This window comes from Stegodyphus dumicola, chromosome 4 (assembly GCF_044657685.1).
Source record: "Stegodyphus dumicola isolate Sdum_Otavi_A_Nest chromosome 4, ASM4465768v1".
NCBI lineage: Eukaryota > Metazoa > Arthropoda > Arachnida > Araneae > Eresidae > Stegodyphus > Stegodyphus dumicola.
In genome coordinates, this window is record NC_140771.1 from 64041629 (window position 1) to 64055875 (window position 14247).

General features: G+C 32.1%; 1 protein-coding gene across 1 annotated transcript in view; it reads left to right on the forward strand.

Annotated features, from left to right (window-relative positions):
• Positions 1-3775, forward strand: part of LOC118196063 (uncharacterized) — an 83927-nt gene extending 80152 nt beyond the window's left edge. The window contains exons 7-8 of the mRNA XM_085814247.1: positions 192-267; positions 3510-3775. Of these exons, the coding sequence (XP_085670373.1) occupies positions 192-267; positions 3510-3616 (183 nt within the window). The 3' untranslated portion in view covers positions 3617-3775. The remainder of the gene's footprint in view (positions 1-191; positions 268-3509) is intronic.
• The last annotated feature ends 10472 nt before the right edge of the window (positions 3776-14247 follow it).

Sequence of the window (14247 nt, forward strand, 5' to 3'; positions counted from 1 at the left end):
TAAATAGTATTATCTTTTAGGTCACTATGTAAGTCACTGTCTGAAAAATGCAATTCTATTAATAATATTTTGAGAAACTTTATTGCCTTTAAACTTATATTATCTGAAATCATTCAAAGCCGAATATTTTTTCTTAAAATATTACGTTTTTCGAGCTTTCTTTCTTCTAAAAATATTTTATTTATTTTCAGAAGGAAATACCTACTAATGTTCAGGAATGTTCTAATTTGAATGATTCTGGAAATAAATCTATTCCCAAAGTTTCAGGTTTGTGCAATTAGTATTTCTTAATATATTACAAATTTATACATTGGTTAGAAAGTTACTTAATGAATTAATTAAAAAACCTTTTAATGTCATAAATGAGTTAGAATAATGTGAATATGCACAGATATTTTGTATTTATTATTATTTGAAACTTCTAAAGGTTAAATTTCTCTCCCCTGTAGTTAATGTCTAAATATCGTTAATGACTTTAAGATCAGTAAACATCAAAATTATAAAGTTCATTACTAATATCGTAAATTTATTTTCTAAAATTTTTCGAATATAAATATTCTTAGGAAATAATTGTCTGCTTTTATTGTTTTGAATTGTTTGGTTATGGCAAAGTATGCGAGGGCTATCTACCTTAGGATAATGATGCCTTCACGGAGGACTTTATAAGGAAAACTGGTTCATAGCCATGTTATGCGTTGGGAAAGCCACATAAACGCCCATGTGGCCAGCTCCTCGCCAGGAAATGGACCTGAGTTGAATTTTCAGTGTTCAGCGATATTTGCGGCTGCTGGTGAGCCCTGATTTCTTGGATATAAACTGTTAACTCGTTTTTAATTTAGATGTGTAGGTTATTAGTTATTATTATTAGTTAAGTATATTGAAAATACTGGCATAGCTAGGGGAAAACAAGGGGGTCATTTGTTCCCAGGCGCAGCGCCCAAGGGGCGCCAAACTCATATTATGGAATTTTAGAATGAAATGTTTTCCATTCTTGTCAAACAGGAGCAGGCGCAAAATCTTCAGTTGTCCCGGGCCGCTTAAAATCCTCTACGGCTCGCATACTTCATAAGTGCACACCAGTATCGCCACTGAATAAGAGGTTTTTAAAAATGGATCTATGAGCTACTGTTGTTGTTGTGGCCCTGAATCTTTAAAACTGTGCATGTGAAGGCATGTTGTTTACATTTTATTTTGCATTGTTTCGCAGTTGTTAATGTACGGCGTTAAATACTGCTACCATTTTAGTAGAAAATTTCGCATTGCCTTAATTTGATAAGTTTATTTAATTGTCAACATTTCACTTTCGCGAAGCTTAACACACACACTGATATTCCAGTTAATGTTCGTGGCATATTATCGTTCTTTATAATGAGAAAATGACTCAAGCTACAATTAGCTTTGAATATTGTGCATTTACTAGCACCTGTGGATTAAGAGAATTCAAGTGTATAATTTTTTTTATTGGGCTGAGAATAACTGGAAGTGTTATAAGGAATGTAGTATTTTCTTATCATCCATGCTTATATTCCTTCGATTTTGAAATTATAAGATATATATTGTGAAAATATATATTGCGTTATATCAACGCAAACTTTCTGATTACTATTTCAGAAAGCAGCTATATTATGTAGTCAGCTGTAAAATGTTGGAAGTAATTGTTTTTAAAATAAATAAATTATCCCAATTCTTGCAACACTCACATATTCGAAGTTCTTACGGGTTTTAAGGTGTAAAGTCTCCTTAACATTTAATAAATAGATATCTCGTAATTTATATTTAAATTGAATAAATGTGATTGACTACTATGTTAGCTGTAACCGCAATTCTACTCTTTTTGTTTTCCAGAAATTGCTAGAACTATCTCGCGCGGCTGAGTTAAAAAGCTTTAAAAAGCCGGAGAGAGACATCTCAGCTCGGTAGTTGTTTCGTGAGTTGTTATTATTGTTGATCGGATTAGCTTTCTCTGCGCTTTGGATTGCGTTCTATTTAACGTTTTAGTAGTTTAAAATATAGCTACTGATTACATTGCGTGGTAATGTGATATTGTACGAATATCTCTGAGGAAACATCCAGCGTTCTGTTATATTTCTTTTGATCCGAATAAATCTTATTAACCTTTTATTGGCTTGTGCATTCAATCTATTATGATCTCGTACTCACACAACAATATTTAATAGATAAAGGCAACCCACAAACTGTTAGAAAAAAAATTCTTTGGACGTAATATAAAAAGTGAAAACTTTCAGATTGTTTTTTATTTTATCTAACTTCGCATTGAAAATTTTGGCAAGAAATCCACGGTGCTTTAACTATTTTGTACAGGAAATTGTGTGTCAAATATTTTCAACCATCTTGCTTAAAGCTCGGCAAAGGTCATGTGAAATGACAATAATATGACTGGAAGCCCATCTGTCCATTCTAGAAGCTACTCCGTCGGTGGCGATACAGATGTGCACTTACGAAAGATGCCTACGGCTCCGGTTGAAAATTTGCTAACACACTAATATAACAATGAGGTTTGGCGTACCTTTTTCAGATCTTTGATCTTTTTCTTCTGAATAATAAGAAAGGTCTTTTCCTTAATTAATATGAATTTGGTGTCCGACTTTTATTTCGGAAAGATACATTTTATCACTTGCTATATTATATAGTATTTAAAAGTACTACTATTTCAATGGTAATTGAAGTAATGCAACTTATTTATGAAAAGTTTTAAAAAGTGAGAGTCTTTATGCACAGAAATTTGAAGATTTTTTTCATACGATCGATTCGATCATTCATACAATGTTCTGTTTCTGCTACGCTATCTAAAGAAAAATACCGACACAAAAACAGGCATGTGAGACTGTAACTAACTAAATAACTAATGAACTGAAAATAAACTCTTAAGGGCTAGTTAGTTTCAACATTTTGAGTGATCGTACTTAAGTGTAAAATTGATTATTGCGTTGTGATTTTAAAATCCGGGACCGTGCTGTGAGAGGATCGGATAACAAGATAACAATAATTCATAAAAGAGAACATAATATATTAATTCCAAATTAATTCTGCGTTTATTAGGTATTCTCAGGTCAAAGAACTTTCCATTAATTTACTTAGTATATTTACTAAGTAATTTATATACTTTCCATTAATTTGAATTTATTAGGTATTTTTCATCATAATCAAATTATGACCACTGATTAATACAGCATTGAAAACAGAATATATGAATAAAACTGTGATAAAATATAATGTTTTTATGACTGAATGTGATTACTAAAAATATGTATGTATAGCAAGTGACAAAAATAATTTAAAAAACAATTCAAAATTCCTTTTTTTTCCTAGCATACTATTACATCTCCAAAATTTCAAAAATTTCCTGAAGGATTTAGTTGCATTTTGCTTTTTTTTTTTTTTTTTTTTTTTTTTTTTTTTTTTTCCCTCTAAACAAAAGATGAAAGTAAAATATTTTGTTATAAAAACTGTTATTCTTCTTATTTTTCTTTTCTTTTTTTATATTACAGAGGAAAATCCGTCTTACGATGACGTTGACACCTTGAATAGAAAACTTATTGTTGAATCCATAAGAATGCTGTATGACGAAGAAGCAGTCTTAAGTCTTTCTTGTTGAATATGAAAACACTGTGTTTAGACGAATTTTATGTTGATTGTATTTCGTTTGTCATTTTAGTGATATGAAAAATCTGTGTTCAGCACTGTGTTGTTTAAAATATTTTTGAAATATATTAAAAGACTTTTACTCCCTGTTAAGTAAATCTGCTATATAAAATATTCCTGTATCTTGTGTGTTATTGCGCTTGCGTTTCTTGTAGCATTAAACGAATTTACATGATATATTCACTTATATTTAATATTTAGTAATATCAATATACTTTTTTTAATGGAGTGATTTTATGTTAAAATATTATAAAAATATATGTTAAAAATCATGAAAATCATTAAATTATGTTAAAAATCATTACACACTAGAGATAAAAAAAATAAAAAGTTCAAATCGGAATTCTTTAAACATGATCTCAGAAATGTACAGTAAGCTCGGAAAGAAAGCCTGGCAATGTATTTTCTAGGTTAGAGAGGGAGATAACATAACACATTCAATATTTGTATTTGAAAACTATTAAGGTGATTTAAAATTTTGTGATAAATATAAGCAATAGACCAGGAGAAAATTTTATAATTTCAGGCGGGGGAGTAAGGTCAACCTCTGATTTACCTGTAAATTTTTTACTTTTGGTTTATTAATATAAAAAGCTATTTTTGTTCAAGTTTTGGTATTTATAAATATTTTCTATCGGTCTTCTTGTTTAATTTACAAACACATTAAAAATAATCTAAATTTAAATAAATGTATATGTATTTTTGGATTTTGGAATGGAAGGAGGGGAATGATCTTCTAGTAAAATGAGGATATGGAGCAGTAGACGCAATTGCTATAGACATTTCCTAACCTCAGAAAGGGAAGTCTAAGCTATAGATGTTTTTCACATTAAAATTTGAAGGATGTGTGTGAGAGAGAGAGTATTATAAACACGTAAAAATATAGCAAATTTACAAATACATTTATTGAATTTAGTTAGAAATTTCGACGTTTAATTTAGAAAATGGTCTTTTTTTTTAACATTATTTATACCTACTCATTGGATAAGCTTGTTGAACACTGAAAGTTCCACTTCCCGCGAACGAATGGAACTGCATGGGTGTTTTCATGGTTTTTCTCGTGTGAAACTTAAATATGAACCAGCTTCCCTTAAAAAGTTCTAGAAGGAATTTCTTTACTTAACCTCCTGTGCTTTGCTATATTGACTGAAATAAAGCAATTACAATGAAGCATCGGTTTACAAATGTAATTTTTTCCCGCAAGTCTTTCGGTCATTCGAAATGTTCATAAACGGAAACTATTTTTTCCTTAAAAGTTAATGTAAAATGGATTAATTCATCTTGGATTACAGATGACTGATTTGGATCACAGACGATTGCTTATTTCAACTTTATAACAGTATTTTATGCACAAGTTCATAACATAGAACAATTAGAAATCGTTAAATCTAAGATAAAAAATAAGCATGATTATTATTGAAAAGATAAAACAGGCAAAGATTTGATTAAATTTTATGGAGACGATATACAAAAGCAGAGTGAACAGTATAAGTTGAGAGTGATGATGAAAAGATTTTATTGTTTGGATGAGAAGTCCCTATCCAGAAAAATATCATGTACTTGTCTTTTAGAGTATGTAATATCACCCCTTTCTTCATCCTCCGCCTCATAGAGAAATAAATCCAGCTTCTTGTATTTTAAACATTTATTGCACAAACACAAAACTAATACTAAAGTACAATACTAATAACTGAAATATATAATGTAGTATAAGTTAATTTCGGTTTCATTAATGGCTCCCACGAGCCTTCCCTATGACCTCTCTGTCGGTCTCCCTCTTGGAAACTAAACTTTTGGACAAGCGTCTAGCCCCTCAGATGCTAGTTTCTTCCTGATTCCTCCCTGATCATTTGCGCAGATTCACGCGCAGCGTGTTTATGTCAGGGAGCTCGGCATGCAGAAATGGATCAGCTGGCACCGACGGCGTGCCGTTAAGTTACGAAAGTGGTGCGCATTACTCAGTGAAAATAAATTTCTTTTATTAGTTTTTCTACAGTATTTTTCTTTTTAAGTCGGATACATATTTACATGTTTGTTGTTTCTCATTTCATATCAAATAATATATTATTTTGAATTGTGTTTTCCCTTTTGCACCGTTTTGTTTAGTTGTTTAATTATAAATCCATATATAAAAGAATTCCTGATATTTATTCATTCAGTCATCTATACATCATCGCCCAATGCTATTACAGATGCAGATATCAAAAGCTAGGAGCTCATGTCTTGTCTACTGAAGGCGTCATTTAAAAAGAGATTTTTGAAAATTCGGCACCCAAGGGGGGAAGGCAAATCATGTTTTTACGTTTTTTCATATAAGGAAGAAACATATGTACACAAGAGTCTTGCTTTAAAATGTATGTGACATGAATACTTAAAAACCAGTTTCAGAAGTTCGATTCCCCCCAAGGACCCCTACCCTTGAGAATTCGGCCCCCAAGGGGGTAGCGGGCTGTGGTAATACAATTTTTACTAAGGTAGTACAATAATTGAGACAGATCGTTAATAATCATAACAATAGAATAGAATAAATATTTTATCTTTCATTGTTATGGGTTACCAGACTGGCAGCATTGTAATAAGCAAGTCGCCATAGGGGAAAACATGTTTTTCACATATTTCTTCACACTTTAGATATCCGTAAGATTCAGTGGTGGATAAGGCTGCTGCGGTTATGGGCTGATCAAGAAATTCGAACAATTGAATTGATACAGATGACTCGGCGAGACAGCCATGCGAGGGAGGGTATGTGCGTAGAATTCTTACTTTCTATGAAAAGTATATCTTCCAATGGTAAACAAAATGCACAGATATGACAAATGGCAAAATCTTCTGGATAAAATATCAACTTTCAGAATAATTTTGTCTGCTCATGTATATTTGAAAATATTTCAATATACTGAATTTAAATAAATGTATATGTATTTTTGGATTTTGGAATGGAAGGAGGGGAATGATCTTCTAGTAAAATGAGGATATGGAGCAGTAGACGCAATTGCTATAGACATTTCCTAACCTCAGAAAGGGAAGTCTAAGCTATAGATGTTTTTCACATTAAAATTTGAAGGATGTGTGTGAGAGAGAGAGTATTATAAACACGTAAAAATATAGCAAATTTACAAATACATTTATTGAATTTAGTTAGAAATTTCGACGTTTAATTTAGAAAATGGTCTTTTTTTTTAACATTATTTATACCTACTCATTGGATAAGCTTGTTGAACACTGAAAGTTCCACTTCCCGCGAACGAATGGAACTGCATGGGTGTTTTCATGGTTTTTCTCGTGTGAAACTTAAATATGAACCAGCTTCCCTTAAAAAGTTCTAGAAGGAATTTCTTTACTTAACCTCCTGTGCTTTATGCACAATATTTTATGCACAAGTTCATAACATAGAACAATTAGAAATCGTTAAATCTAAGATAAAAAATAAGCATGATTATTATTGAAAAGATAAAACAGGCAAAGATTTGATTAAATTTTATGGAGACGATATACAAAAGCAGAGTGAACAGTATAAGTTGAGAGTGATGATGAAAAGATTTTATTGTTTGGATGAGAAGTCCCTATCCAGAAAAATATCATGTACTTGTCTTTTAGAGTATGTAATATCACCCCTTTCTTCATCCTCCGCTTGATAGAGAAATAAATCCAGCTTCTTGTATTTTAAACATTTATTGCACAAACACAAAACTAATACTAAAGTACAATACTAATAACTGAAATATATAATGTAGTATAAGTTAATTTCGGTTTCATTAATGGCTCCCACGAGCCTTCCCTATGACCTCTCTGTCGGTCTTCCTCTTGCAAACTGAACTTTTGGCGCCTCCAGATTGAAAGCCAGCGTCACCCATACATCACACTCCCCATCCAAGACTGAAATAGGGTGAAAGCATGAACCTTATAAGAGATAGACTAACCCAGTGGGCGGGGCGCGCGTCACTGACATGTCGGCAAGAAAGAGTAGGGACAATCTGGTTTTCTTTAACACTGAAACCTATCACACATTTGTATCACGTAACTCTTTTTAATTATTAAATGTGATACGTTGTATAGTGATGAGATTATAAAAAGCACAGTTTTTTCCAAATAGGATTTAATATATCTCATTAAAGCACTTTTTACTGCATTTCGTCCATTTTTTAACGCCTAATTCTTGTACAAAAACGGTAAAAACTCTAAGCACAAAATTTATGAACCTAATTTTGCGTAAAAATAAAATTAAATTAAATAAGATTGATAGTACGCGATGCTTTGAAATAAATAATGTCAAATTAAACAAGATCTGATTTTTTTTTTTTTTTTTAAATTTAATGAATATTTTCAGGCAGTAATTTTTCAAACTATAATAACATTACAAAACGATCATATTTATTTAATTATATGATCATTAAATTATTAACATTAAAGTTGATTAGTTATTTTATTAATTCATAAAATTCGTAGCATAAAATATTCTGAGCGTAATGAAGGAAAAAAAAGATAAAATAAAATCTAGAAGCACTCATATTTTATATTACGCCCAAAAGGAACCTTTTTTTTAAAGTTTTGTGTGTTACCTTTATTTATTGAATATCATGTTCTTCGCCCGTAAAACACATACATTTGAAAACACCATATCTTTAGAATTTCCACACTGGAGATAAAACTGTTATTTTCCGTACAGTGCTCGCTCTGAACTCGTTGAGTTTGTTAATCAAAAATTCGTTAAAGTTTTACAAAATATGAAATCGATTAAAACAAATTCGAAATTCGGCCGTACAGATGCCCATGTTCGGGTGGAGGATTACATTATTCAAAATTTGATGGCTCTAGATGCCGTCGTTTTTGTTACAGTGCGAGAAACATACATGTATTCATGCAGATTCTTCATTATTTATTTTTTTTAAACATAATACAGGGCGATAATATTTGGTAACAATAATATGCAAGGAGACACGGACATTTATAGTAAAACAGCGCAAAATGCCGCTTCGAAACTAACAGCCTTTCTAGGCTACCTCCCCTTTATTCTAATAAATTAAATTAACAGTAAATTAAAAGTATCTAATGCAGAACTAAAAATAAATTAAAAAAATAATCACTATAAAATACAAGCAAAATTAATTATTACGGTTAAATACTATTTTAATATTAGAATTAAATGTATAAACATTTTTAAGGTGTCATAAGTGTTTATCACTGTGGTGTATTATGAAATATAATTGAAATAAAATTCCTTTATAGAAATTGTGCTATAATACTCATCTATAATTTTAAAAAAGCATCACAATTTAGAATTTTTAAACACAACTTTCAAAAAGTCGTTTTTAAATATTTTAGTATTTTTTTACTTATTTACACCTATAAAAAGCATAAAAATTGCAAAAGAAAATTGCTTGTTTGAAATTTTCTATTAGTTCAGATTTAAAATTTAATTTTCTAAAAGAAGTAATTACAAATTTCCTTACAGCATAGGAAAAGCTAAAAAAATATCCAGTCCTGAAAGCATGCAATAGCTTTATAATTATTTGGAACTTTAATTATGCTTGATGAATATGCTAAATTTTTAAAAATCAATCTCAATTTCAAAAATAAAAATATGTAGAAATTCTAATTTGTGAAATGAGGCGCTACAACCAGCTTTTTCTTGACAATTATACACGCTGCAATAGGCAACCAATGTTAAACTTCTGCAAGTCGTCCCTGCTCCTCCGAATGTGATCAAGGTGACAGCCGGCAACGCCTCAGACGAGGGAGAAAACCCGTTTGGGTTAGTCTATTTCTTATAAGGTCCATGGGTGAAAGTCTATTGAAATATGACAATTTATGGTGACGTCAAACAAAAGAGTTACTTACCTACTAAAGTCTACAAATCAATCGATACTGAAGTTGAAAGATACATAATACTTATACATATTACTCCTACACCTATTACAATGCTTCTTCTAAAACTGTAACATATAAATAATTAACAATTAGTAATCAAATAATTTTAAATGCAATAGAATATATAAAAGTCTATGGAGTAGCTACAAGAGAAAATACACACACACACACAAAAAAAGAAATAATAATAATAATAATAATAATAATAATCTTAAAAGTTCATAAATGTCTATGAAAGTTCTTTCATTTACACAAATCATTCAATAGTCTCTAGTCTCGACAACGCATCAGCATTGCTTTAACTTAGCACCTGGGCAATGTGAAATTGTAGTATCATACTTTTGTAATGCTAAAGCCCATCTCTGTAACTTAGAAGATTGTGGTGCGTTCTTTGTAATAAAAGTTAACGGATTGTGATCAGTTATCAGTTCCACAGGTGATCCAAAACTTTCAAACTTTTTCAGGCTCCAAATAACAGCATAATCTTCCCTCTCGATAGTTGGCCATGCTTGTTGTGTTTTGGTTAGTTTCTGGCTGGCGTAACTAATCGGGTACAACTTTTCGTTTTTCCGTTGAGATAAGAAGGCTTCAACACCTATTGAAGATGCGTCACATTGAATTATAAAAGGTAACCCTGGAACAGAAGTATAAAGACTAGGTGCTTCCATTAAGCATTTTTTTTAATTTATCGAATGTTTCGTCGTGTTTTTCTGTCCAGCACAGCTCTTCAGGACTTACATCTTCTTTTGGTAAGCTCGGTTAATGGATAAGCTGTTTCGGCGTAACGTGGAATGTAATCTCTGTAATAATTACATAGGCCTAGAATGCTTTTCAATTGTTTCTTTGTTTGGGGTCTAGCTATTTTCTGGATAGCCTCCACTTCCTCTGGATCAGTACGATGACTGCCGGAACCGATGATATGTCCTAGTTACTTAATGTAAGTTTTAGCAAATGAACATTTCTTGAAATTTACGGAAAACTTTAGTTCTAACAATTTTGTCAAGTTGTACTAAATGTTCATTCCAACTATTTGAATAAACTGCTATGTCATCGACGTAGGCTCGAGCAAAATCTTTGTATTTAGCAAGGGCCTGGTTTATCACTCTCTGAAATGTTGCAGTGGCGTTGCGTAGCCCGAAAGGCATAAATTGATACTGAGCTCGATGCAGTGACGTAGCTAGGGTGGGGCAAAGGGGGACATCTGTCCCCGGGCGCAGCATCCAGGGTGCGCCAAATTGATGGTACGAAATTCTAGAAGGAAATATTTTCCATTCTTGGCACACAGAGAGGCAGAGTCGTAGCTAGGGTTTTCAGCGCCCAGGGACAACTGAAGATTTCGCGCCCCCTACTGCTTGCCAAGGATGGAAAACATTTAATTCTAAAATGTCGTAACATCAGTTTGGCGCCCCTTGGATTCTGCGCCCGGGGACAGATGCCCCCCTTGCCCCCCCTCTAGCTACGCTTATGCAGAGAGGGGCGCAAAATCTTCAGTTGTCCCCGGGCGCTGAAAACCCTAGCTACGCCTCTGTATAATACTATGTTTAAATTACATTACTATGTTTATTTTTTCTTGTTTTATATTTATTCATTTCCGCTGGTTTCGAGCTATGAATCTGTGTACAAAATACTATTGTAATTGTAAAGTTTAATAAACTGTGATCTGTGGTTCAGGAACAAGTTAATCCATTTTACATTAATTGTTATCAGACAAATTGTTTTGGTTTACGAATATTTCGGTTGACGAACGGTCTGCAATTCGTGAACCGAGATTTCCTGTAATAAGCAGTTTATGTCAACCTCCTTGGTTTATGTTACATTACTGCTGCCATCTATAGGCAGACATCTGAATTAAATCTCAACGAATTGTAAATTATAAAATCAATTTCAATAACATGTTATTACTGATATTTCCGTACGAAGCTTTGAACCATAATTTTACGAATTCGAGTTGCAGTATTTTAACTAGTTGTTTTGAATACTTCTGATTGTTTTTATTCCTCTCTTTTATTTATTTTATTTGCTAATTTGCTTACAATATGTATCTGCTTGCTGTTTATAGCTTCTTTATAAATTAATAATTGACGTCTTCTTTAATTTTATTTTCTAATAAAAACTTTATATTATGCTTATATTTCAGCTTTTAAGAGTGAAAATTAATGAAATAAAAACACAAAAAATAATTAAAAACGCAATTTAAAAATAAAAGTAAGTAATGTTCAAAGTTTCATAAGCTGTACTACAAAGTAAATGTAAAATTTTATCAAAAAATAGCTGGTTGATATAAAATAAGCAAATTATTAATATTAAGCTCATAGTTATATCTGCAAGTGATAATAGTAATCACTATTTTAATTAGTTTTTAAGCAGTGGTCTAGTTAGTTTAACAGAAGCAAATTATTAATACGTATTAAGCTCATTAGTTATATCTGCAAATGATACTAGTAATCACTATTTTAATTAGTTTTTAAGCAGTGGTCTAGTTAGTTTAACAGTGGTGTTCAAACTGTGCCGAGTCAAGGAACCCTTAGAACTATAAGGGTTTTTCGGGGAATCCCATCCCAACCTTAGAAAGATATATCTTAAAATAATATTTAAAGTATTGTAGATCAGCATGTTTATACGTTATGTAAAAACAATTAAAGGAAACTATTGTATTTTTTATTAAAATATTTTAATAATTAAAAACAATTATTGTATTTTTATTAAAATAGTTCAATAAAATTAATTTAATTTACTCAATTATACCATTAACCTCGTGCTTTAGGTGCTACCTATTCTTACATGTTTTTACACAAACTGTCGAAGTCTATCCACACTCACATTTCTTATTCTGCATCTTAAAATTTGTTTCTATATTTTGTCTTTGTTGCCACGTACGTTGAGAAAGATTTTGTTCCGAATGGCATTAAAATGTTTATAGCTGTGTGAGAGACTTCTAAGTATTCTGCATGAATCTATAAGCAAAAATTTATTAAGCAAAATTAACATCGAATCTTTTCGTGCGTAAATAAATTGTTCCTTTTCCTTCATGGCAAGCCTTCTGTTTTATCGTATTACCATCATCTACTTAAACAGAAGAAGGTGTTGGTAGTACTCGAACAGTGGCGTAGCGAGGGGGGAGGCAAGAGGGTGTATGATACCCCGGCCGCCGGTCGCAAAAGGGCGCCAAATTGTCTCCAAACAAGATTTTCCGGAAAATTTCAGTTTTTATTTTGATCGATTCCCGGAAAATATATTTTAAATTAATAATTATCGTCATATAATTAATTATTTATTTTCTTGATTTGTCGTATAAGGTATTTCTCCCGCCTTCCCAGCGTGCCTTCGTGGTGTAGTGGTTCTGCACGCTGGGCCGGTATTCCAGAGGTCCGTGGTTGGATTCCCGGCGAAGGCGTTTGCTAATTTTTCATCTCTCCGTCTTTTTCAATAAACCTAATGTCTCTACAGTCTGATAAAATGTGTAATAAAATGCTTGCAGTACATCAACCAAATATCTTCGCATACAAAACATTCTTTCTGACCACTTTATTTCTCTAAAATAGAGATATATTTTTATTTTTTTAAACGAAATGCACGTATATCTCCAGCTTTTTATTTTAAAACGATAACACGACCTTGTCTCGAATTTCTCAAACATATCCAGTTTCCAGAAACCTATTCCATAGTCTGGATATGATATTTTGGGAAACTCCTAACGCTTCCGCTACAATGGATTGCGTTTGACTCTCCTGTAAACGACTAATGGCCTTCTTGGCTACAGATTCAACTAAGTCATCTTGCTGAGACATTGTATATTCAATGCTACAAAGCAGTAAACGCGTGCCAATTGTTTTTAATCTCCTGCTACAAAAGGAATGCTGCAAGTCGCTCCTTATCTAAAACGCATAGTTTTCGACGTCACAGACTAAATTTGCATATTCCCAACTTTGTAAACTTTATATTTTTCCTTTAGAATCTCGTAATCTCTTTTATTCCCTTTTGTTAAAACGGTTGTCGATTATATGGTTATTTCGTATCGAACCCATAATATCCCCTTATTGTTTCGAGCAGTGAATATAACTGCAAGTTCTTACTCCACAGTAGAAAAGAAACGGAACCTAAAACTCTATTACAGATCTATAGAGAAAATGTTTTTCCAAACCTAAGAGTTGCATTTCAAATACTCTTTACTATTTTATTATCTAATGAACGTTCGTCCAGCAAATTAAAATAAATTTTGACATATTTATAATCAATGATGGGGCAGGATCCCCTAAGCCATCTAGCATTTTTAAATATGGAAAGAGAAAAATTTGAAAGGATCGACTTCGATGAAGTAAATTATATAGTAATGTATAGTAAATACATAGTGTTTTGTATTAGCTGAGAAATGCTTGGCGCCAGAGCGGAATGTTGGCTAATGGCGCATGCGCCGCCGGAATTGGCACTAAAATGTATTCTGTGAGAAACTTGATTTTGTGATACATTCGAAGTTGCGATTTATATGTTACGCTGTAAGGTGAAACCTAGCGCCTGAGTGTCGCTATGGAACATAAAGGGGTACTTTTCCGTTTTGCCGGCGCAAGCGATAAAGTCGCCAATAATGGTACAACCGATGCCAAACCGAATATTCTCGCTGGTAATACGGATCATTTTCAAAACAAGTCGCAGCTTTTTCTTATCAGATTGATTGTTTCTTTCAATACTGGCATATAGAATACATAGAATTTTTATCAA